General features: G+C 35.5%; 1 protein-coding gene across 6 annotated transcripts in view; it reads left to right on the top strand.

The window, feature by feature from the left end:
• The window catches only part of Lrch2 (leucine rich repeats and calponin homology domain containing 2), a 97,191-nt gene that overhangs the window by 20,102 nt on the left and 49,668 nt on the right, over positions 1-27,421 (top strand). For all 6 annotated transcript variants that reach the window (XM_050129083.1, XM_050129081.1, XM_050129080.1 and 3 more), the window contains exons 2-5: positions 9,188-9,332; positions 11,740-11,866; positions 19,771-19,876; positions 19,956-20,092. In XM_050129083.1, the coding sequence (XP_049985040.1) occupies positions 9,188-9,332; positions 11,740-11,866; positions 19,771-19,876; positions 19,956-20,092 (515 nt within the window). The remainder of the gene's footprint in view (positions 1-9,187; positions 9,333-11,739; positions 11,867-19,770; positions 19,877-19,955; positions 20,093-27,421) is intronic.

Genomic DNA, 27,421 nt, shown 5'->3' with positions numbered 1-27,421 from the left:
GTTTTTTACTGCTGAGTAGTACTCTAATATGTATATATTCCATACTTTCTTCATCCATTCTTCAATTGAAGGGCATCTAGGTTGTTTCCAGGTTCTGGCTATTACAAACAATGCTGCTATAAACATAGTAGAGCATATACTTTTGTTGTGTGATAAGGCCTCTCTTGGGTATATTCCCAAGAGTGGTATTGCTGGGTCCATGGGTAGGTTGATCCCAAATTTCCTGAGAAACCTCCACACTGCTTTCCAGAGTGGTTGCACAAGTTTGCATTCCCACCAGCAATGGATGAGTGTACCCCTTTCTCCACAACCTCTCCAGCAAAGGCTATCATTGGTGTTTTTGATTTTCGCCATTCTGACAGGTGTAAGATGGTATCTTAAAGTTGTCTTGATTTGCATTTCCCTGATCGCTAAGGAAGTTGAGCATGACCTTAGGTGTCTTTTGGCCATTTGAACTTCTTCTGTTGAGAGATCTCTGTTCAACTCAGTGCCCCATTTTATAATTGGGTTGATTAGCCTTTTACGGTCTAGTTTCTTGAGTTCTTTATATATTTTGGAGATCAGACCTTTGTCAGTTGTGGGGTTGGTGAAGATCTTCTCCCAGTCAGTGGGTTGCCTTTCTGTCTTAGCGACAGTGTCCTTTGCTTTACAGAAGCTTCTCAGTCTCAGGAGGTCCCATTTATTCAATGAGGCCCTTACTGTCTGTGCTGCTGGGGTTATACGTAGGAAGTGGTCTCCTGTGCCCACGTGTTGTAGAGTACTTCCCACTTTCTCTTCAATCAGGTTCAGTGTGTTTGGACTGATATTGAGGTCTTTCACCCACTTGGACTTGAGTTTTGTGCATGGTGATAGATATGGGTCTATTTTCATTCTTCTACAGATTGACATCCAGTTTTGCCAGCACAATTTGTTGAAGATGCTCTCTTTTTTCCATTGTATACTTTTAGCTCCTTTATCGAAAATCAGGTGTTCATATGTTTGTGGGTTAAAGTCAGGGTCTTCTATTCGATTCCATTGGTCGACTTCTCTGTTTTTATGCCAATACCAAGCTGTTTTCAATACTGTAGCTCTGTAATAGAGTTTGAAGTCAGGGATGGTAATGCCTCCAGACGTTCCTTTATTGTATAAGATTGTTTTGGCTATCCTGGGTTTTTTGTTTTTCCATATAAAGTTGATTATTGTCTTCTCCAGATCTGTGAAGAATTTTGATGGGATTTTGATGGGGATTGCATTGAATCTATAGATTGCTTTTGGTAGAATTGCAAATCTTACTTGTGGTTCAATCAGCTGGAATAGGTGCAATAACCGTTGCCTGCCAATAGGTGTCAGGGTGTACCTGAATCCACATGCTTGGTTTTAGATGGCTGAATGTAAACAAAATAATGAAAAATATACTAAAATCAAGAAGTTAAAATCACAGACCGTGTGCTCTATGAATGTGTTCAGCTGTTCAATAGTTTTCCGCTCTGGCGGAGCGCAGCTGTGGCTGGACCCAAAGCCTGCAGCGCATCATGGGGTGAAGGAGTGCACGAGCCTGGAAGTGCTCTGGGTCCAGCTTGTGGTGGCTGCCAGGAGTGGGGCGCTGGGTGCAGGGCACAGAGCCGAGGGAAGCCAAGTGAGTGTGGGGACCCCAGAGCACACGAGCAGCTGATGGAGGGGGTGTTCTGTGTCTGCAGCTGCAGTGAATGCAAATGGCGCTGAGCATATGGAACTATAGTGAGCCCATGTTGGGCGCCAAGTGTTGACAAATTAGGTCGGTATGGTAAATAACCAGACCAGCTCAAGAATAACAGTTTTTTTTTTTTTTTTAAGTAGTTGATAAAGGAAAACTCATGCTACAAGAGTGGGAGGTCCGGAATCCAATTGGTCCTGCGGGCACCATGCAGAGAGTGAGCATGCCTGTGTCCTACCAGTTTTGCTACCTAGGCTACAGGTAGCCACATTCTAACTAGATATGATTTGTTGATAGTTTCCACATCAGTTTCCTTCAGTAGCAAAGGTCAGACTGGCTGCGTCCTTCAAAGAAGAATGCTATTGTGTCTTTAGAGTAATGCAGAGCCACACTTATTGTCCAGTAAAGTAAGGATATATTCTTTAACACATAGGACAGTTATGCTGACTGCTAAAATTGGTATACCTACTCTCCACTCAGGCTCTTCTCATGATGTATCCAAATACACACATCTACATTGACCCAGTAGGATTTTAGGAGCAAGTAGAACAAATACAAATAATCTGTTCATTCCATGATGTGGGATGTGAGTTCTAACGTCTTATTTTTTTTTTTACGCATGAATCTTGTGCCTTGTGCTAGCATCCATACAACAACTTTAAGTTAATACATAGACTTACAAGTAGGGTAAAATTTCAGACCCCTTGGAGTCCTGTGCATAAACTCAGTGGTTTTGTCTATTATGCTATCCTTTGTTAGGATAAATTGCTTTACTTAGTCCTTTAATCCTTGTTTAATGAATTGATTAAAAATATTGAAACATTAATAAGGGCCCATTCTTCTAAGAGGTAAGTAGGATCTATCTTATCTCAAAGCAAACAATTGTGTATTGGTAAAATCAGGAACAGCTGAGGGCTTTATAATAATTTTGATTAATTTTTGAGCCTGAGTTTGGGACTTAGCTTCTATATGTTTGGTTTTCTGTTACAAGAATCAGTCTTTGGTGTGTATATGGTTAGAAGAGTTATCATTTCTCTGACCTTGGTTTGTGATTGGAACAGGACAGAATATTTAAAATGTGAGACAGTAGGCTCTATTACTGAAGGAGAGGGAAATTACATACAGCTTATGGGATTTGAAGTCACATTTGAATTCAGAACCCCATTGTTTTCAGTTTTTACCTATATTGGACATGTCATTCAATCAGTCTTTGCTTCATATGTATAATAAGGAATGCTAGCTAGCACAGAAAATTGACATAGGGATTAGAAATATTCTATGGCAAGTGAATGGATCCTGATCAATGTATGGTGTGTGTATGCACCTCTGTCCCACTGATAGGAATTTAGAGTTCTGAATTCAAATGGCTTATAATCTATGTTCTTTAAGCAGAAAATTATTTCCTTTCTTTCTTCTGCCCTCCTCCTCTTCCTGTCTGTCTCATGCCATTGTTTTCTTTGGGTTCATCTTAAACACCTTATAAGCGGAAAATATATGAAGATGTGGTTATATCTATTAATGAAAGGGATATGTTCCAAAAGTTTGCATAAACTTTAGAAATTTTACTAGAGATAAAAATGATCAGGGCTGAATATATTAGTAGATTTTTTAAAAAATAAGGGACTATAATATAAAAGCAGTAGACTAAAAGATGACTCCTTTCTTAGTTTACACTTTGACAACTTGAATAACTCTTCCATCAGGAACATCACACTGTTTTGTATACTGAATAAGATCAGAATATAAGTAGTATAATTAGTATAATTTCTAAAGATCTTTTCCTGTACTTTGGCAAAACTGCTACTGATCGGCCAGGCATTACAGTGGGCAGCAGATGGCCCCATCTGTGGTGCTTGTGGCTGCAGCTTGGAAGGCAGCTAACAGACTTCCATTCCATCTGACTTACTCCTCCTTTCCCCAATTTCTTTGCTCTTTGAAGCTCAACAGTGATACGGAATAGCATTATGATCAGATTATATCACAGGCTCTATTAACATCTCTAAAAGGCCGCCAGTGTTTTATAAGGAGTGTCTCGTAGGAAAGGAAGGAAACAGTAAACTGCAATCTGTCTGCTGCTGACTCACAGCCAATAATGGTTGATATGATTTATGTTTAGAAACAAGACAAAGGGAAAACTGTTTAGTTGTTATAAATGGGATTGTCCCTAAGGATATTAATTAAATAAAGTGTCACCTTGATGCACAAGAAAAAATGCACAGCTATTTCTTAGTATATGTTCTGCCAAAGATGACAGTACACAGCTATTAAAAAAATGTAAAGGCATTCACGCAAAAGTAAGAGTAAAAGATTAATGTAGACTCTGTTAGTTTCCTGTGGTTTCTATAAAAAGTTATCATAAACTTAATGGTCCACAGTAGTATAATCCGAGTTTGATATAGTTTGTGAGATCACAAAAGTCTGAATTGAATTTTATGGGATGAAAATCTAGGTTTCAGCAAGGTCTTTCTCCCTTTGGAGGCTGTAAGGGTAACCCCATGTCTTGTCTTTTCTAACTTCACGTGGCTGCTGAGCCTACTTGCACATGTTACTCAAATATTGACCTCTCTTCTTGTGGGTTTCCCTCCCATATATCTGTATACTTTCCCATTTTTCAGTTCTGTGCGATGTAGTATCAATATCTAGTTCAGGCTTGTCTCAAACATGATATCCTCCTGTCTCAGGTTTTAGAATGTTCGGGTTACAGATTTGTGTCATTGATCTAAGCATGCTCTGCCTTTTTTCTTTCAAAGACACATGTAATGACATATAGGACTCACATAGATGATCCACAATATGTCCATATAGCAAGATTATTAATTACATTTGCAAAATATTTATCTTACAATGTAACACAGGTTCTGTAATTGGACTAGGTTCACCATTCAGTTCACAATTGAAAGATGATGAATTTTAATCTTGAAAAGATGAACATTTTTATAATTGTTTTTTCCCAAGCCCTTATTGTTCCTGAGGAGGTACATTTTGAAAGTGCTATAAAATGAATCTCAGTAAGGAACATATTAATAGCTTGTTTTCCTGGTCTTTGTGAAATCTTTACTTATTTATCTGTTTATTTATTTTACTGAAACTCTCTTTGAAACACTACGTTTATGTATATTTCTTGAGAATCATATGTTCATTATGGTGTTGTACCAGTTTCCTGAATATAAATAGTGATTAAATAATTTTTAATATTATAAAGCTCTTTTATTAGGTATCTATCACAAGATAAAAATTTTATATCAATTTAGTTTTATGTATTACATGTCTGTAAGTTTATTTTCAAGCTAAGCGTGACATGTGGGTAGTGTGAAATAATTCACAAAAGTTTTTTTTCCATCTTCATAAATTCATTTTATTTTTTAATGTGACATATGAAAAACAACTAAAGATTCCACATTCAAAAATGGCTGTATGTATAAATATTTATCTTAATGTATGATAATGAGATTCTTGAACGTTAGGTCACAGATTTTCTTCCAGTAGGCAGTATAGTCTTTGCACTCTGCAGACTTGATTCATCCCTAAACTGATGATACTTACAAGTAGTAAAATCTGAGGCTAGAGAAATGCCTCAGCCATTAAGAGTGCTGATGTAATTGCAAAGGAACAAACTTGGTTCCTGGATGCCATACTTGAGAGATGCTAAAACACCAGATCTGGGGGATACAATGACCCTACCTAGCTTTATAAAGTACCAATGTACTACAGTACATATAAAATCACAAAGTCATAAAGACACACACATGCACATAAATTAATAATAAAAAATGAGGGTTTTTATATAAGAAAAAGAAATTCTGGTGATTTATTAATAGTTCACAAAATTAAGAGGTAAATTATTTTATGTTACTTCCTCTGCTTCTTTCTGTAGTTGTTGAATTCTTTTGGCAATGTTATTCTGCCCCCCAGTGCTTAAAAAGTATGTTTATTTATACTAATTTACAATCAGAAACACCCTAGAACTAGATTTCCTTAATTAGGGTTTATGTCATAGTTGGAGTTCTAATTTTGAGTTTGTTATGCTTTGTTTTAGTTCCATTCAGTTAGAATAATAATTCCTGTAATTTTACTGTCTTTTAGTAAACAAACAGGAATAGATTCAGATAATAGTTTATGAATATAAATTTAATTAAAATTCAATGGGAGATTATTCTATTTGTAATTTACCATATTTGAAAGCAAGAACATATGTTATTAAAATAGTATATTAAGATTATCTTAATAAAATCATTGGTATTAATTATTAGTAGTAATATTTTTCCTTGTTACATTTGAGATCTTTTGTGGTTTTTACCTTTTCCATTGAGAATTTTCATAGATGCTTGTTTTTTTTTTTGCTTTTTTTTTCTGGATAAGTTTTCTCTGTGTAGCCTTGGCTGTCTTGGAACTCACTTTGTAGACCAGGATGGCCTTAAAGATTGAACTGCCTCCACCTCCTAGGTTCTGAGATTAAAGCTGTGTGACACCACTGTTGGGCTTTTCTAGAACGTTTTTTGTCCGTTTTTATTTTATTTATTTATTTATTTTTATTGTGAGCATGTGTGTGTATGTACATTTTCATGTGATTGCAGGCACACATGTGTCACAGTGTATGTGTATGTATGTCACAGGATAACAGGTGTTGTTTCACACTTTTCCCCATACTTGAGACAAAATTACTTACAGTTCCTATGGGTTACTCCAGGGTATCTGGCCTGCAAGTGCCTGGGGCTCTCTTGTTTCTGCCTCCACCTCACCTAACATTTCTAGAACTGAAGATATACACTAGACCAGCCAGCTTTATGGGCTCAAAGAGATGGAAGGGGGCTGGAGAGATGGCTCAGAGGTTAAGAGTGTTGACCACTCTTCCAAAGGTCCTGAGTTCAATTCCCAGCAACCACATGGTGGCTCACAACCATCTGTAATGAGATCTGGTGCCCTCTTCTGGCCTGCAGGCATACACACAGACAGAATATTGTATACATAATAAATAAATAAATAAACAAACAAATAAATGAATATTTAACAAAAAGACATAAAGACGTGAAAGAAGCAGTCACAGAGCCTGCATGGATCTACACTAGGTCCTCTCCATACATGCTGTAGTTGTTTAGCTTGGGGTGCTTATGAGACTCCTAACAGTGGGAGTTGTTACAATGAGGAGGGCACACTTGCACCTCTGAGCTGCTTGGAAGTCTGCTGTTTTGTCCCAGCTGCCCAGCTAGCTTAGCCCCAAAATAACCACACAGAAATTGTATTAATTAAATCACTGCTTGGTTCATTATCTCAGCCTCCTATTGGCTAATTCTCACATATGATTTAATCCATTTCTATTAATTTGTATATCATCATGTGGCGGTGGCTTACCGGGAAAGACTCTAATCTGTATCTTTCTCAGGTGGAGGATCCATGGCTTCTCTCTGACACTGCTTTCTTCCTCCCAGAATTCAGTTCTGTCTTCTCAACCTATCTAAGTTCCACCCTATCAATTAGGCCACAGCAGTTTCTTTATTCATTAACCAATAGAAGCAAAGCACAGATGGGACTCCCACATCAGGGAGTGCGGCTGTCTCTAACTCCCGTGCTTACTCTGCGGACCCCTTTCCTCCTATTGTGTTTTCTTTTCCAGCCTTAATAGGAGGATTTGTGCCTAGTTCTATTGCATCTTGTCATGCCATGTAATGCTATACTGTGATTAAATATGTGTACATCCCCACTAGCTGATGGCCATTCTTGATCTCTCTTAATACTCTGGTTAAGTGACATTTTCTGTTTCTATGATTTTGTAGCATTAATGTTATTTCTATAACTTCTAATTTTATTTATTCATTTGAGACATCATGCTTGAGATTAATAATCATCAGATAAATCTAATTATATCTTCCCACCTTTAGCAGTAGTAACAAAAATCTGGTTCCACTCCCATTGATTTTAGGTAACATCAATAAAAGGCTAGGCTAGAGTCCTCTGGCTATCTTTGATTCTTAATTCTTACCTAGTCCATATAGCCCCTCCCTTATTCTTCTCTATTATGTGACAGTGTTAAATATATTTTAAATTCTATCCATTTTCTTTTTTTCTAGTTTTGTTTCAAATATCATTACTTCTCTCTGGGACCATTGAATTATTTATTAGTAATTCACACGTGAATCTGTCTAGAAGAGTGTACTAAGCATAATACTATTATTAAAATTTAAAATTAATTGTAAGGAGTAACTTTACCTTCTAATACTCTAAAAGTAGAAGAATAAGAAAAGCTGTGTGTGCTGGCATGCACCTTTAATTTAAGCACTAGGGAGTCAGGGACAAGAGGATTTCTGTGAGTTTGAGGCCAGTCTGGTCTACAAAATAAGTTCCGGAACTGTTTCACAGAGAAACCCTGTCTTGAACAAAAGAGAAAAAAAAAGAGGGAAACCATAATAGAAAAATGATGACTTCATATTCTCTCTTTGCATCACACTTGGGTATTCTGATAGTGTTCAGATTTTGTTTTCTAGTAATTCCATAATTTCATTAAGTTATCAATAATATTCATGAAATTAACGTAAATAAATTTTTGTATTGTAGAGTTAGAGATTTATAGTTTATGTTTCCTTTGCTAATTACAATTTTTTATATTAGATGAGAATGTGAATCAGCTCTTTACCTCTGCCTCCATTTTCTGTATCCATTTGTATTAACACATACATATTGATGTTCTAAAGAGGGAATTCACTCTCTTGATGAATAAATAGCTTTCTTTTTTAGCAGTGAAGATGTTGAACACTATTAATAGGAGATTGTTTTCCTACTGAGAACAGAACAGATGGTGGGCCAGGCTAGACTGTAGATGTTCTCCCTGATAAAGATAATCCTTTTCTGAAGATTATTATCTTTTAAGTCAATTAAGTATAATAAACTAGTACAAACAATGTTAGTTCCATAAGGTAATTAATTTGATAATTACTTAGGTAGTTGAGAACCACTTGTATTTTACGTTTTTTTTTGTTTATTTGTTTTGTTTGTTTGGCTGTCATGGCTAGAAAGTGGATAGCTACTATCATAATGCTCAACATAATCCCCATCAACAGATGCTTATCCAAAAGGGTCTATAGTATTGATATGAAGAAAGAAACTCTTTCTAGTTATTATTATTTTAGTCCATCATGTGATGTACTAATTTTTTTTCAAAACTTTCTTTTTTTTTGTATGTTGTGTGTATATGGTTATGTACCCATGTTATGTACCCATGGCCTTTTTCATACTAGCCAAGTAAAATGCCACTAAATTATGCCTCCCACTATTGATATATTTAAAGATAAATAGCATATTTGCATTTTAATACATTTAGTAGCTTATTTTGTTAAAATGATTTTAAAATAAATTAATTAGTAAACATTTTATACCACTATATTAAAATAGTTTTTCAAGATACTGGTAAATAATATTTTACAATATATCCAATAGTTATTTAGATTCTGAGTGAAAATCGTTCTGTTTATTACTGTATATACAGGTGTATACTTGCTACTCAAAATTGTTTTTATTTTTCAGATCTTTCCAGAAATCGCTTTACAGAAATTCCTTCAGATGTATGGTTATTTGCACCTCTTGAAACATTAAACTTATATCATAATTGTATCAAAACGATTCCTGAAGCCATTAAGAATTTGCAGATGTTAACATACCTTAACATTAGGTAAGGAAACAATTTTTAAAAAATACAATTTTTCAGGGTCTAGAAAGATGGCTCAGCCATTACTAGAACAGGCTGTTGGTTTTGGAGGACCAGGGTTTGATGCCCAGCACCCTCTTGTTGGCTCATAACCACCTTTAGCAACAGTTTCCCAGGATCCAAAGACCTTTTCTGACCTCCTCAAGCACTAAGAATACACATAATACATACATGCATGCAGTAAAACACTCAATACCAATTAGTAATAATCAATAATATTAGTAATAATAATATAAATCTTTATTAAAACTTTTTTTGCATTTTCTTAAATCTTTAATCACTTTTAATAATAAAAATTGTATTTTGTTTATGTTGTCATTGTTCTATAAGCTTTTGGTCTTGTTATTTAAGGCAATGTTTCTCAAAGTTTCATACACAGGAATTGTCTGGGGATCTTGTTAGGTCTGCTGAGGGACCTGCATTTTCTAAAAGGTCCCCTGGTAATTTACCTGCATGTGTGTTGATCATTAGATCTCACTTTGAGAGGAAGGATTTAGAACATAAATTTTTTCTTATTTGTTGCCCAGTTTTTTGAATTCATTTATATGGCAGTCTAGTTACACTAGTCAAACATTATAATGAAACACCAAGTAAAGTTTTATCATGTAATGTGTTGCCAGTTCAAGAATGGGCAAATTGGAATGGAAGGTTCGAAAGTTTGGAGGTGACAGAGCATCTTTTAACTTAACGTATTTTTTTTTTCTTTCAATGATGGGGATCAATCCAGGGTGTTGTCCATGCTAGGCAAGCATTTTATCACTGGATGGCATCCCTAGCCATTTTATGCTTAATATGGCTTTACTATACTAGGCAATATTACAAGTGTTTGACCCATATTACTTCTTTTAATATTCCAACATCATTTTGACATAGGTCATATTATTCTTTTATTCCATATGAGAAAACTGGGTTAATCTGTTTCCAGAAAAAAAAACCATATATTCATAGGAAATTAGACATTTCAGAAGTTCTTTGGGGTTTACTAATTGAAGAATAGTGTCCTTCTCTTTTGTTACACACACACACACACACACACACACACACACACACACACACACACACTACTTTAAAGCCAGCCCAGTGTTTATGGAAATTCTCTGCAGAGGTAAGATGGGATGGAGAATCTTATGTTATTCTTGCTTGAATAACATAGATCTTTTGTTCCTGTATACATTACATAAAACGCTAAAAGTACAAGTTTCTAAATGCTAACTTGAAAAATAGGAAAACAATGATATTTTATTCCTTGTCAGTGCTTACGAGTATGTAATTGGAATGTTTTCTTCTCTATATTTTTGATTTTGAGATATTTTGGGTCAATCCATCTGAATTTGACATTTGAGTATAGAATGTGAAGTGAAAGGATACCAAATCTAGATTGACCAGATTTCAATCCAGGCTTTCCTGCTTACCAACTTTGTAACTTTAGAACATTTCACTTACTCCCATTGTGATTTATTTTCCTTTTTAAAATGGGGTTCATGATGAGTGTTTACCTAAAGTAGGTTGCTGTGATGAACAGTTGATTTTATTCTGAACATTTACTGGCAGATTGTAATTAATCAATAAAATGTTATTTGTTACTGTATTTAAATGTACTCTAAGGAATATTTCATTAATGTTAGACTGAAATAGAAGTGCTCTACCATGTTGTTCTGATGCAAGATATCTAAAAACTACTACTATTGTTAAGGATTTAGTTTATCTTTAATTGTATGTATGAGTGGGTCACTTGTGGAGGCCAGAAGATGGTGTCAGATTCCCTGGAGCTGGAGTTACAGGAAATGGTGAACTGCCCCCTTGCAGGTGCTGAGAATGAAATTTGGGTGGGTTTCAACAGCAGTCCATGTCCAAAACTGCTGAGCCATCTCTCCATGCTTCAAGCTACTGATATTTTAAAAGATAGATTTCTTACATCATTTTAAGTACAATGTCCACAAATTTCAGCCAAGATCCTTATGAAGGTATTAGGTGTGCTAAAATATGCCCCAGAAAGTTCTGGCATTCTCTAGCTCAGAAAACCCTGAGTTTTTATTGCAGGGGCTACTTATGAGCATTATCATATGTAATAGCAGAATTTTTGCTATCGGATTTGTGTGTGTATCTCTGTTACAATAGACAAGTCACAGGGAGCTTTAGCCTTCATTTTCATATTTGTATATTAAAGCTAATACTACCTATCTTAGGTTAATGTGAATATTAGCCAGTGTATGAACGTAAGTTACATGTTCTTGTTTGAAGTGAAATACTCAATAAATGGTACTTTTTAGTGAATGCTTATTATTTACTGTTGATGTGCTCTGTACTTTTTTTTAGCCTAACATAAAGATTCAGACATTTTTCATAATGAGATTTTCTTAATTTTTTTTAGTCGAAATCTTTTATCAACATTGCCAAAATACTTATTTGACCTTCCACTTAAAGTTTTGGTTGTCAGCAATAATAAGCTGGTATCCATTCCAGAAGAAATTGGAAAGCTAAAAGATTTGATGGAGCTGGTGAGTAAAATAATAATTATAAGTCTATATGCCACATATAATATACATTTTATTTTAGAGTTATACTCATTTCTTTGTAGAATTTCAGTGTATTTTTTAAAAAAAGAGAATAACTTGGTATATGTCTAAATTCAGTTGGGTAACAATTTCAGGTACATTTTTTTATGACTGAATTTAGCTCCTAGCCCACACAGGAAAAGTTCGGTAATTCCTCAGACAAAGATGCTTTAGGAGACTTGGTTACAAGCTTTCAGATATATGTATCAAGTGAAGAGCTATTTATCAATTGACTTTGAAGACAGAGAAGTTCTTAAGGAAATGATATTTTTTCCTAATGTTTTATGGAGCTGATGCAGAGAGTTAGAACAGAATGGTAAAAGTGGAGAACGCAGCTTTGCGTGGTGCATGCCATTATTCTCAGCTACTCTGGGGGAAGGTAAGATAATCATTTGAACTTAGCAGTTGTTACATTATTGAGACCCCATTTAATCAAAACAAACAAACAAATGAACAAATAATCAGTTTTTAAAAGGCAAAATGTAGGAGGCTCACAAACAGAAGTAGTATTAACAAGATAACACAATTATAAGTCAATTAATATGCTCACAGGACTTTATAACCCTTTTAGGGCCAAAGTAAATGTAAAGAGGCAATTATATACAATTGATTGTGGAAATTGATATAATGCCTCTGAATAATAACATTTTAGATTTTTAAAGGACATTGAATGTCTAGAGCAAAACAGAGTGCTTAAGCATTGAAATATTTTCATATATTTGTATCACTTCAGTTTTACACTGTGACATGCTGTTTATTTTTATATCCTGTTTTGTATTAAGGTAAAGCTTTTCAAAAAATGGTGCTTTATGAATTTTCTTAAGTAGGATTTTATTATCTCTAAAGGACCAGAAGTTTTATTTTTAAGCTTATTTATGATTTTATAATGGGAACATATTCTAGCAATGTACAATATCAGAAATGTCAAGATTGTGTCTATTTGCTAAGAAATCACTTCATGTCCAGTTTCTCTTTATGCTTTAGAGCCATAGAAGTTTGGGGTTAGAAAAGATCTTAGAAATGATCAAGGACAGTCAATTCTGAATGTAGGAAACTAATATATCAGTGTATTTCCAAAATAGACAGGTCTCTGGGTATATTTGAACCTACCCTATTCTCCTTTTTTAGAATTCTATTGGTTAAAAATTCTATTATTTTCAATCAAAATAATGCCCCTGCTGGCTTTATCTCTTGACCTTGACCATTCTGTGAAAAAATGCACAACTTCTCATCCCTCAAATCCTTGTTACCTACTGAAATTTTAAGGTCTGTTTTTGTAAGATGAAACATTCTTATTACCTTTATTTATTTCAATGACTTTCTTTTTTGTGTATTCCAGTTATTTAAATCAAACTATGTTGATTTATTAATGTGATTAAGCATTAGAATTTGAGAACCAAATATTAACAGGTGCTTAGTTCCACAGTTTGTATAATTTTCTTTTAAATCATATTTTTCAGTTCTTTGAAAATATTTTACAATATATTTTAGTAATATTCATCACTTTTCCCAACTTCCCCCTGACACCCTCAAATATACCTGGATTCCTTACCTAATGAGCATTGTTTCATCTTAAAAAAATATTAAAATCCCATCCAGTTCAATTGGTGGTACATATATTCTTAGATGAGTGGTCTTCCCCTGGCGCACAGTTGAGCAACCACACTCTTTAAAATAAACAACAAAGACCCCCAAAAGCATTTAGTAAATATAGTAAGATAAGTAAGTTTCAGTGTAAAAGAAATGAAAAACTTCAGAAATTTATATACAATAAAAGTGACTGACTATAATTAGCTAACTCTATGGAAATTTTCAGTTAAACATTAATATAAATGCATTAATTTTTAATGTTAGAATAACACATAGATACACAAATGAAAGGTCTAGAAAAATAGTGAATGCTAAAAATTTCTCAACTTTAATAAAATATTATAGAGCATGTTTCAATAATAACATTCTGCAATAATGTATACTCGTGATGTAATTCCATGATATTTATAATGCCAGAAGCTTGGTTTCCTTTAACTTTTCACATTGGCTCATCAATAGTTAAGGCATTTTAAATATAGTATCTGTCTGAAAAAATTTAATATGCGTAATACATTATGATGCTTAAACTTCTGTCTTTCCAGTCTAAGAAAAAATGGCATACATATGATGTGGGAGTCCCCTCTGTGTGCTGTGATTACCATGAAAGAATAAAGAAACTGCTTTGGACCTATAGTAAGGCAGAACTTGGGTAGGCAGGGAAAGCAGGACTGAATGCTGGGAGAAGGAAGGGCAGAGTCAGAGAGACACCATGGAGAGGACGGAAATAGACATGCTGAAACTTTGCTGGTAGGCCACGACCTCGTGGTGATATATAGATTAATAGAAATGGAATAAATTGATATAAGAGCCAATAAGAAGCTACAGCTAATGGGCCAAGCAGTGTTTTAATTAATATAGTATCTGTGCGATTATTACAACATAATGTGTTTCTTTATAAAAAAGTAAGTGGTGTTTGTAGTTTCTACTAATAATTTTTTGTCTCATTTGTTGTATAATATAAATGATGAAATTATGAAGGATTTCATTAATAACCAGTAGTCCATAAACAATGTTATGAAACAGCCATATAAATTTGTCATGCAACAAGGTGAACAGAATTCATAGTACACTTTCTTTTTATTGTATTTTTAAAAAGAAAAAATAAACTATCTTTTTTTTCCTTTTACAACCAATACCAGTTCCCTCTTATTCCCCTCCTTCTATTCCCTCCACCTATTCCCCCATCCAACCACCTATCCACTCCTCAGAGAGGGTAAGGCACATTGCTTTGGGGATGGTACAAGACACTCCCTACTATATCTAGGCTGAGCAAGGTATCCATCCAAAGAGAATAAGATCCCAAAAAGCCAATACAAGCAGTAGGGATAAGTCCTGGTGCCACTGCCAGTGGCCCCAAAGTATTCTCTAGCTATGCAACTGTCACCCACATTCAGAGGGACTAGTTTGATCCCATGCTGGTTCCTTCCCTGACCAGCTAGAGTTGGTGAGCTCCCATTAGCTCAGGTGAACTGTTTCACTGGGCGTCCCCATCATGGTCTTGAACTCTTTGCTCATTTTCTCGTTCCTCCCACTTTTTGGGACTTTGGGAGCTCAGCCCAGTCCTCCACTGTGGGTCTCTGCCTCTGTTTTCATCAGTTTCTGGATGAAGGTTCTGTTGTGAGATTTTATCTGTCCTTTCTACATCTAAACTATTCCATTCCCTCAAGTTCACTCCCCCTCCTTTTCTCCCAACCTCTTTTCCTTTCACCCTCCCTTCTCCTCCCAGACCATTCTCCCAATTTTGTCAGGTGTTCTTGTCTGTTTTCAATTTCCAGGTGGATGTATATATGTTTTTCTTTGGTTTTACCTCATTACTTAGCTTCTCGACGATCATGAACTATAGGCTCAATGTCCTTTGTTTAGAGCTAGTATCCTCTTATGAATGTGTACATACCATACTCATCCTTTTGGGTCTGGGTTACCTCACTCAGGATACTGTTTTCTAGTTGCATCCATTTTTATGCAAAATTAATGTCATTGTTTTTCACCACTGAGTATTATTCTAATGTGTAGATATGCCACATTTTCTTTATCCATTCTTTAGTTGAGGGGCATCTAGGTTGTTTCCAGGTTCTGACTATTACAAATAATGCTGCTATGAACTTAGTTGAACAAATGCCTTTGTAGTATGTTTATCTTTTGGATATATGTGCAAGAGTGGTATTGCTGGATCCTGGGGTAGATTGATTTCCAATTTTCTGAGAAACCATTATACTGATTTCCAAAGTGGTTGTACAAGTTTGCATTCTCACCAGCAATCAATGAGTGTTTCCCTTACTCCGCATCCTCTCCAGCTTAAGGTATCATTGGTATCATTGATTTTAGCCCTTCTGACAGGTGTAAGATGTTATCTCAGAGTTGTTTTGATTTGCATTCCCCTGATGGCTAAGAATGTTGAACATTTCCTTAAGTATCTTTTGGCCATTTGAACTTCTTCTGTTGAGAATTCTGTTTTGTTCTATACCTGATTTTTTAATTGGGTTATTTATTATTTTAATGTTTAATTTCTTGAGCTCTTCATATATTTTAGAGATCAGTCCTTTGTCTGATGTGGGGTTGATGAAGATCTTTTCCCATTCAATAAGCTGCCTTTTTGTCTTATTGACTGTGTCCTTTGCTTTATAGAAGCTTCTCAGTTTCAGGAGGTCCCATTTATTTATTGTTTCTCTAAGTGTCTATGCTACTGGTGTTTATATTTAGGAAGTGGTCTCCTATGCTCATGCATTGAAGACTACTTCCTACTTTCTCTTCTATCAGGTTCAGTGTGGTTGAATTTTTATTGAGGTCTTTAATTCATTTGGACTTGAGTTTTTGCATGACAATAGATATGGATCTATTTTCATTTTTCTACATGCTGACATCCAGTTATGCCAGCACCATTTGTTGAAGATGCTTTCTTTTTTTCCACTGTATAATTTTAGCTTCTTTGTCAAAATCAGGTGTTCATAGGTGTGCGGATTTATATCTGGATCTTTGATTTGATTTCATATGTCAACCTGTTTGTTTTTATGCTAATACCAAGCTGTTTTCATTAATGTAGTTGGATAATGGAGCTTGATTTCAGGTATTGTGTTCCCTCTGGATGTTCCTTTATCGTACAGGATAGTTTTGGCTATCTTTCGTTTTTTGTTTTTCCATATGAAGTTGATTATTTTTCTTTCAAGGTCTGTGGAGTATTGTGTTGAGATTTTGATGGGGATTGCATTGAATCTATAGATTGCTTTTGATAGGATTGCCATTTTTATTCTGTTGATTCTATCTCAAGAGCATGGGAGATCTTTTCATTTTATAATATTTTCTTCAGTTTTTTTCTTCTAAGACCATGTTCTTGTCGAACAGGTCTTTCATAGTACACTTTCACTCACTGAAGTTGAAGCAGTTCTTCTTGATATTTTCCTATTGTTAGAATTTCTCTAAGTGGTTTTATTATATTGCTTTTTGAGACATGTTTTTCTTTGTATCTTTGGAGCCTATTACAGAACTAGCTCTTGTAGACCAAGCTGACCTCAAATGCACAGAGATTTGTCTGCTTCTGCCTTCTAAGTTCTGGTTTTTAAAAGTGTGCACCACCATTGCCTGGTTTATTAAAAGGCTTTTAAAAATTGACTACAATGGCTTAATTTCTTTCACAGTTCATAGTTCTCTGCAGAAAGCTACTTTTGGACATCATGTAATCCAGGGATATTTTGAACAGTTCAATGATCTTTAGAAGTTAAAATCTCTCAGTGCAACTTAAATAAATCAGCACCTACACTCATATGTTCTGGAGGATACAGCTTAAAGTAAACTAGTATCATTTTCAATCACACTTTAACTAAGGGTGGGGCTTCCTGTCCATTTCTCCTCTCCATGCGGTCATTTATCTTGCTTGAGTTTACACAGGTCTAGTGGACAGTGCCACATCTGCTGTGGATTCATATGTGCAACTTCCCTTCTATATTGGAAAACACTGTTTTCTTGTGGTCATCCTTAATTATCCTATACCATCTTACACAATGTTCTCTCAGCCTTAGAAGGAGAGGGTGTGGTATACATGTTCCCTTTAGTACTAATCATTACACAACTACATATTCTCTGAACCCTTGATAGTTATAGATATTTTGGTTTATACTCCACTGTCAACAGAAGCTTCTCTGATGAGGGTTAAAAGATGTACTAATCTATGTTTATAATAATAAATTATAAGAAATCAGTTTAATGCTGTGTCCATCTAGCAGAATAGTAGTAGTTGGCTTTTCTCCTAGGGGCTATGGCCTGCTTAGTCACAAGTTACTGGTCTGATAATAGCACCAGGTATGAATTTAATATTATGGAGGAAACATTAAATTCTACCAAAAATTCATAGTTTACTCCGATGGTGTTCATGCCACTATTGCACAATGGCAGGCCAGTTATTATGGTAGTCCACAGGGTTTGTAGCTGGATACTATTTATGCCTACTTTTCTATTCTGGTAGCAAGCATAGTACCTTTTAGAACTATGAAAGCTAGCCGTAGGAAGGAAGCTTCCAGGGGAGTACCAGCTTGATTCCTCCTTGTCCTGTGTCTCAAGTAGGTGCCATCTTCAGTAAAAGGTCTTACTGTCAGTGTTTGAGGGTAGTTAACAGCAATAGCAAGAGTCTGTAACATTTGTGGGTCTTTAGGCCCTCATTGTTCAAAAATTCTCAAAGACATGGCCCATTCCTGGCACTAGACATTTTATTTAATAATGTATTACATCTAGTAGCGTTTTTGACCTATTATTAGGTGACTCCATTTTAACTCATTTTATATATGCATGTGATTTTATCTATATTTTTTAAAAGTTTCTATAGTAGTAGGTTTCTATGTGATCTCTTTAACAAAAGGTCTTTAGACAAGTGGCCTTTAAATCAGGGTTATATTTTTTCTAACCTTGAGAGACTTCAGATTCTTATTCCTTTAGATATCTTTGAGTGGAATTCGGACTATATGCATATGTGCTTGTAACTGTTTCGTATTCTTACTCTTTTGTAGAGAGTGATTTATTTAAACTTACCATGACTATGGATCCTGGTTCTCTAATTCACATCTTGATGTTCCTGATTTTCTTTAGGTTTTTATTCTCCTAAATAATGTGAAATGATCTATGGTAGATGGTAGATTAAGTTGGCTGTTGTTATCTACAGTGTTTTATCTATGCTGGAACATTTGGCTCCTTCTAATTCCAATGGACAAAGTTGTTCTTTTGTTGAGAGTTTTGCTCATGTACTTACTAAATCTAATATCAATTTTTTTTCATGGAATTATTTATTGGCTGTGGTATATTGACCTATGATCTAATTCAAATAAAGATCTGCCAGAAAAAAATTATAATTAACTTTGGTAACAATTTATCCATATTCTTAAATTTTAAAATTGAAAGTATATTTGTATTTCTTTTCTTTTTTTTTTTTCAGGGTGAGTTCGCCAGCCTTTATTCTCATTGGTCAATATTTTTAATTGTCACTCTGAATAACATTTTACACAAGGCAGACAAACTCAAACATGCTAAAGCTTGCCTTAAATTTGTTTATTTTGGCTTAGTTTCTAGTCTAAATATTTATTGGTATATTTACTCAGCATGCTGGAGGCTTTTATGGTTTTACAAGAACTTTCAGTGGCATTGGACAGCTTATATTGAGTTAGGCAGTTCTTTTTAACCTTGCTGTGTTCTGTTACCTCAATAAAATGTGGCATTATATACATATAAATAATACATAGTTTATAAATTATGTATGCATATGTACATAGCTTTAGTTTTGCTGCAATACTATTGCTACTTCCCACTGAATTCACCTTTAAAATAATAAGTTCGCTACAACACCAGGAGGTTTTAGGAAGGTCACTCTGTGTATTATGACTGTATATTCTGATATGGTTACCACTCACTCATATGTTCCACTTTCCTAAATATAATACTAAATAAAATTATAACAAGCCTGCATCTTTGGTTCTGATTCATAAAGTTGGAGAGACAAGTTTTCTTAGGTACTGAGACACAAACTGGCTTTTTCTTGCCCAGTGTTAGTAACACCTGTTCTGAGATACAGGCAGTATGAGACAGCCAGGCTCAGTGAGCAGCTGAGAAGCCTTGAGTTATATTCAGTTACTGCTTCCTTTTGCTTCTTCATAATCAACAGTAAAATCTAGATGGGCTGTCTCTTCTCTCTTTCCCCTAATTCTTGATGATCCTTCTTTGTTTCTCTTGCATAAAATTACTCTTAATTTGATATTGTTTCACTTTCTTGTTTTCATTAGGATATTAGCTGCAATGAAATTCAGGTCCTTCCCCAACAAATGGGAAAATTACATTCACTTAAAGAGTTAAATATACGAAGAAATAATCTCCATGTTTTGCCAGATGGTAAGATATTCACTATTTCTACTTATTTGAGTAAAAGAGTAACCATACAATCTTTAACTTTATTCTCATTTCTGAACAGAATTAGGAGATCTTCCCTTAGTGAAGTTGGATTTCTCCTGTAATAAAGTGACTGAAATTCCTGTTTGCTATAGGAAGCTACACCATTTACAAGTAATAATTTTGGATAACAATCCATTGCAAGTACCACCAGCACAGGTTTGTAATAAGAATATGATGGTTCTTTCTTTTCAGTTTTATCATGATTTTATTTTTATTAAATTTAAGTACAGTATCTTATGAGTCAATTTTATCTTTTACATAGGAGTACCTAGAGTTTTTCTATGAACTGACATTTGATATTTTTGTTTTGTTTTATGGTGGTCTCATTTTTATGCTGGTCTCAAACTTTCTTTGTGGTGGATGGATATGAATTTTATTTTATTTTAATTTTTGAGACAGGGTTTCTCTGCTTTCTTCTGGATATCCTTGAACTCATACTGTAGATAGGACTGTCCTACAACTCAGAGATCCACCTGCCTCTGCCTCCCAAATACTGTGATTAAATCTGTGTGTTACCACTGCCCAAAAAGATGGCTATGAATTTTGATCCTACTTCTGTCTCTACCTATCAAATAATGAACTTGGAAAACTGTGGCACCATGGCCTGCTAGAAACTTTTTTATTTTATTTTGATAATAGTTTCAGTGTAGGTTATAGACAAGCATTTGTAAAAGCTAGAATCCCCCTTTCTCTGTGTGTATTTACAATTCTGACTGTGTTATTTTAAAAAGAAAGATTCTGAACTCTCTCAGGTATACATTTTCTTGGTACTTATTGAATTATTGGTATAGTGGGTATTGAGATGTGGGTTGGAATGAGATTTCCTCTTGGAAAATTTCATGATGGGCATTAAGATGGCCTGTCTGCAGGACCAAGAGTGCTTTGCCTGAGGAAAGATAGTTCACATAAAGAAGACTAGCTACATATCCTCTCCAGTATATTTTTGCTGCTGAGATAGAATTATGACATATAAAAAGATACAAGTGGAAAACATTAATTTTGTATTTTAATATAATGAGTAATAAAGCCCCAAGGAATCTTCCGCTAAAACAATAAAGAATAATCTAAGATATAAATTCAACAGATCACAGAGAATTCATGAAATGCAGACAGCAGGATTTTGAAAATTGTACTAACTCCAAGCTTTGGTCCCTGGCATGTGAAGAAGTGCCTTTTTTTCTATCAACAATGCAAAGGGAATAAATATTTTACTTTTTTATATTTATTGAGATTTAAAGAATTTTTTATAATGTGTCTTGGTTATATTCACATTCACCCTCCACTCTTCCTCTTCATCCTCCATGATCCACTTACTCCCCATCATGTCTTCCTTTTTCCTTGCTTTTTATCAGAAGAAACTTTCTCCCAGCAGCTGTCTGGGTCTTCTGTCCCTTACAACCTCTTATTACCTTCTTCTGTGATGTTTCTGAGCCTTAAACATATCAGCTATGCAACACATGTGTCTGTTAGGGCTAGACATCCAATGTTCAGATAATCTCTGCATTTTGACTAGTTGTGGCTTTCTTTTTTCCTTCCTTTTTATTGTAAATATTTTTATACAATATATTGTAGTGGTTCTTCTGCCCGCAACTCCCAGATCCTCCCCACCCCTTCACACACTCAAATCCACATCCTTTCTTGCTCTTGCTTATTAAAAAACAAACAGGCATCTAAAGAAATAATGAAATGTTAAAATAAAAATAAATAAATGTGAATAGGACCAAACAATCCAGCAAACAAACAGAAAAGAGTCAAAGAAAAAGCACAAGAAACACATATATGTAGAGACTTGCATACACATACAGAAATACCGTATAAACACAAAATCAGAAACCATAATATATAAGCAAAAGACAACTTCTGGGTTATTGATCAGGGCTTGTGTCCACTTCCCTCTCAATGCTAAGACATCTGGCTTAGACATGTGCAGGCCCTGTGCATGCCGCCATATTCTCTGTGAGTTCATATGTGTACTGGTCCTGTCGTGTTTAGAAAGCCTTATTTCCTTGGTCTCCTCCATCACCTCTGGCTTTTATAATATTCTCTTCTCTTTCACAGGATTCCCTGCAGTTGTGGCTTTTTTCTAAATGAGCTCTATCAACTGCAAAAGGAAGCTCTCTAATGAGAGTGGGAGCTACACTTATTTGTGGGTATAAGGACAAATGTTGATTTGTAATGCAGTAGACATTATACTGATTTAGGTAACTTCTCCTCTACCATCCATGGGCTCCTCAGTCATGGGCAATTGGCTAAGTTTACAGCACCAAGCAAGAATTCCCTGCTATTGAGTGAGTCTTAAGCCATGTGAAGTGACTGTTGATTACTCCAAAGATATTAGTGCCATTATTGCACTTTTAAGAGTATTCTGCCGTATTGTTCAATGTTATTGTTCATTGTGTTACAACTGTATAGGGCTATTGTTTGTTCTGATCTGTTGGTAGCTTGCATGTATGATTCCTTCTGAAACTACAATTGCTAGAGGTCACTGAGGAGGCTTCCAGTTCAGTTCTAGATGTATTCCTTCAAATCCTGTGTGGTAAAGTATGTTCTGTCTTCAGCAATTGAATCTTACCTTCTTTTTCTGTAAGACACTAAGAGCACTAACTATAGTATATATTGTTTGGGGGGTCCTTTTGATAGCCCTAATCAGAAACTTAAAAGGAAGTTTACCATGCCTGGCACCGGGTTTTTGTTAGATAGTCAAGACTTTGGGGGCGACCATTGTCACCCCTATTTGTGTAACTTTAATTAACCCCCCACACTCTTAAATATACTCCATAGTCCATGTAATATAAAAAAAGTTTATTCACAACAATCTGAGGAACTTGTTAAAATCTTACATTCTTTTCTAATGATGTATCTGTATGAAGCCAGATATTCTTTATATATTTCTACCAGAGAAACAGTGACAGCCTGAAAAAAAAAAATAGTGAGTGTTGTGGTCATCCCAGCACCTTATGGGGTGAGGCAGGAGGATCAGCAGTTCAAACATAGGGAGTTTGAGGTCAGCTTCAGTTATATGGAACTGTCTCAAGGGTTATCTTGAATAAGTCGTTTAATTCTGTGCATTGTTTTCTTTCTTTTTTGGTGGGGGGTTGAGGGCTACTATGCCTGACTCCAGAATCTATGCTCTTTAATTGCTATACAGTACTGTGTTTTGAAAAGACGGGGAAATAAGGTTAAATGAATTGATGGGGAATTCAACAAATGATGTTAGTCAAACTAGATAGCAACACATTAAAAAAAAAAAAAACCTAGATTCTCATCTCTTATCCTGCACAAAACTTAACTTCAAATGGACCAACGATTTCAACGTCGGACCTTATACCCTGAAGTGCATAGGGGAAAAGGTAAGGAACATCCTTGGGCACATTTGTCACCATAAAGGTCTTTAGGAACGGGACTCCAATAATGCATGACACTAAAACTGATAATATATGGGACCTCATGAAATGAAATTTTGTTCTGTGTGGCAAAGGGCACCCATCACTTGAGTAGAGAGCCATCATACATAATGGGAAGAAAATCTTTCCAAGCCTTACCTCTATGAGAAGACCATCCTCTTAAAAACCAAACTTTAAAAGGATCCGAACATCATGAAAACAGCCAAATGAAATTGAGGCATGAAAGTAAACACAGAATTTTCAAAAAAAAAAAAAAAAGAAATACAAATAATTTAAGAAAGCTCAACATCCTCAACTATCAGGGAAATGGAAAATCAAAACTACTTGAGATTTTATCTTATTGAAGTCAGAATGACTAAAGTAAAGCAAAAGAAAACAAAGCCTCAACAACAAATCACCACGAATACTGGCAAGGATGTGGACAAAGGAAAACATACATCCACTGTAGTGCGAGTACACACTGATGCAACCACTATGAAAATTGGTGTGGTGCTTCCTCACAAAAGCTAGATATAGATCTGCTATATAACTCAGCTATACCACTCCTGGGCATATTCCCAAAGGACTTTGCATCCTACTATGGATACTTGGTGACCCATGTTCACCATTGCTTTAGTCAGGAAAGGAAAGCGGCCTAAATGTCCATCAAGCGATGAATGGACAATTCAAGTGTGATATATATACGTAATGAAAATTCACCTATATTCTCATATAACTGGTTGGAGCTGGAAATAATTATCCTTGCTGAGGTAGTCCAGATGCAGAAAAAGAAATGCCACGCATTTTCTCTCACATGTGAATGTTAGCATTCCATTTTTAATGTGCATGTTCTAATTGTAGTTCCCAAAGAAGTCAGGAAACTAGTAAGTGACCATAGGAAGATATTTTAAAGGGACAGGGATAGAAGATGGGTGGGATGAAAGAGCAAAGAAGAATCGTAGAATAAAGGTTAAATGGGAGTAAGGAATGGAAGGGTAGGTCTTTTCTCTAGTGTGTGTTGTTGTCTTCTTTGTAAAACATCTGTTAGTTGTAGGAGTGTAGATTTATACGTGGTTCTTTTGTTGATCAACATGTCTTTCTATGCAAGTACAATGCTATTTTATTATTATAACTCTGTGCTATAATTTGAAATCAGGGATGGTGATTGCCAGCACTGTTTTCATTGTGAAGTATTGGTTTGGCCATCCTTGCTTTTTTGTTTTTGACATGACTACTTTTTAATAGTGCTTTATCTCTTTTTAAGAATTTTCTCTGTGTGTTTTTTTATGTGTGTATATTGTGTGTGCAGCCATTTGTACATGCATGTGTGGGGCTGCGCTCATACCACATTACATCTGTGGAGCTCAGAGGACAATCTCATGAGTTAGTCCTTCCACCTTGTTTGTAAAAGGATCACTTCTTCTGTCTCTGCATATACTAGGCTAGCTCCTTGCCAGGTTTAAGGGATTTTCTTGTCTCCATATTCTACCATGCTGTATGAGTGTTGGGATTAGAGACTTGTGCTACTCTATTTGGCTTTTTATGTGGATTTTAGGGATTCAGACTTAGGCCCTCATGTTTTTGTGGCAAGTGCTTTACCCAGCAAATCATCTCTTCAGCCAGCATCCCTTCTTCTGTGTGGTGTTTACCTCTTAACATTGGTTTTCTCTATGACCAGTAGAAATATTTTTTCAGGGTGTTTTCCTGGTTGAACTTCATTCTAGCTGGCTTGTGATTGTTATGGTTTTTTAATCAGGTTTATTCTCTATATTTTAATGTTACTTTTATTTTAGTTTTTATTCACATTTTACATAATTTTTTTCTGGTCTTGTTGAAATTACATATATTATTTTTTCTTTTCTCATTAATCCACTCAATGGTGTATTTGTTTTCTAATGTAGGTATCAATTAATGTAGGTAGCTACAATTTTCTAATGTAGGTAAAAATTATGACATATTTGTGAATGATTATCAATATTTTATAGTATTCAGAAGTTTGTACATTTTACTTTTAACAAGAAAATGTGAGTGAAGTATAAAAACTAGGGGCTAGAGATCTGATAGCTCACCAGTTAAGGGTAGTTTCTGCTCTTCCAGAGGACTCAGAAAAAATTTCAGTTTCCATTATGTGAATACTGACTCCAGTTGTAGCATCTCCCAAAGCCTCTTCTGGATTCTATGGTCATCAGGCACACATGTGGCACATTTACGTGCACACAGGCAAACACACATATACATAAAGCAAAAATAAATAAATCCTTTAAAAATTAAATGGTTTATAGGGGGATAAGGAATGTCTGTGCGACTGAGCTCCCAAGGCCCAAAGGGGGAGCAGAAGGAGAGGGAACATGAGCAAGAATGCCAGGACTGCGATTGATGCACCCATCCACTGAGACAGTGGGGCTGATCTATTGGGAGCTCAACAAGGCCAGCGTGACTGGGACTGAAAAATCATGGGATAAAACCGGACTCTCTGAATATGGCGGACAATGAGGGCTGCTGAGAATCCAAGGACAATGGCACTGGGTTTTGATCCTACTGCATGCACTGGCTTTGTGGGAGCCTAGCTTGTTTGGATGCTCACCTTCCTGGACCTGGATGAAGGGGGGAGGACCTTGGACTTCCCACAAGGCAGGGAACCCTGACTGCTCTTGGGACTGGAAAGGGAGGGGGAGAGAAGTGGAGAAAGGGGAAGGGAAATGAGAGGCGAGGAGGAGGCGAAATTTTTTTCAAAAAAGAAAAAAAAAGACATCAAAGGGGTTGGGTTATATAGAACAAGAAAAGAATTAGCTGTAAAAGCAAAGAACATTAGATTAATGTTTGGAATAAATTTATTGATCAAACAGTCAAAAAATAAATGGTTTATTTAAAGAGAAATATACAGAGGGATTGCACAGTTCTAAGCCAGATGGGGTCCCAGCACTGAGAGGGGAAGTGGATACAAGCCCTCATCCTTAACCCAGATAATATCTCCAATTTACAGCTGCTAGTAAAGGGTGAATTAGTTTTCTCCCTGAGTATACCAACCAGACTTAAGGACAGGCCACATGCCCAACAGTGGATGACCAGAAACAAAATGAACTTAATGCTATTTTTGAAGATCATTGTGGGAGGGGGGCTTGTTTTGTTTCATGATGCTTTGCCTGGGCCCTATTCATTATCTTACAGATCTTTTGTTAATATATAATGCTGTCCAATTTTGTTTTTATGTCTTTTCTGTGTGTGTGTGAATGAATATGTGTATCTCAGTGTCTGTATGTGTTTTTGAGTATTTTCTTTGGCTCTCTTTTGCTTATTTCTTTTGTTCTATTTAGGTTTGTTATTATTTAATTATTAATAATAATGATTAGATAGGTAGATAGATAGATAGATAGATAGATAGATAGATAGATAGATAGGGTGTGAATTTGGGTGGGTGTGGGAGTGAGGAGAGAGAATCTGGGTGAGTTAGCAGAGGGGAAAGCATAATCAGAAGATATTGTGCAAAAAAATCCATCTTCAGTTAAAAAAAAGAAAATACCCCTATTCTTAACAAAGAAAAATAAAAAAAATATTCAAAATATTTTCTGATAAAATGATTATAGATTTTCTTAATTTTCACATACTAATTCCAATTTTCCCTCCTTCCCCTGCTCCCCCATTTTCCCTCCTCCTTTCCCATCTGTTTTTCAGAGAAGGTAAGGGAGAGTAAATGAATTCTGTTGTATCGCCACAATGAGGCAGGACCAAGGCCCTCCCTCTCATGCCTAGAATGAGCAAGGTTTCTCTTCATAGGAAGTGGGTTCCAAAAAGTCAGATCATTCATTAGGGATTACTACTCATTCTGCTGCCAGAGGCCCCACAAACTGCCTATACCACCAGCTTTCAGGGGGTCTAGATTGGTTTTATGTAGGTTTCCTGGTTGTCTGTCTGGAGTCAGTGAGCTCCCACAACTAACCACTCTGCATCTGCATCTCTGCATCTTCTTCCACTTGTGACTGAATGGAGAGATGGCTCAGCTGTTAAAGCCTTGGCTCATAACCATAAAAGATAAAAGATTTTTATTTGTTATCATTTTTTGTCACATTTTCCTTCCTTTCACCACACATATAATTCAGTAAAA

Source organism: Alexandromys fortis, unplaced genomic scaffold (genome assembly GCF_014885135.2).
Source record: "Alexandromys fortis isolate MF-2015 unplaced genomic scaffold, M_Fortis_MF-2015_v1.1 scaffold_247, whole genome shotgun sequence".
In the NCBI taxonomy this organism is placed as follows: Eukaryota; Metazoa; Chordata; class Mammalia; order Rodentia; family Cricetidae; genus Alexandromys; species Alexandromys fortis.
Note: the sequence above shows the minus strand (reverse complement) of the source record. Positions and strands in the feature narration are given on the sequence as shown.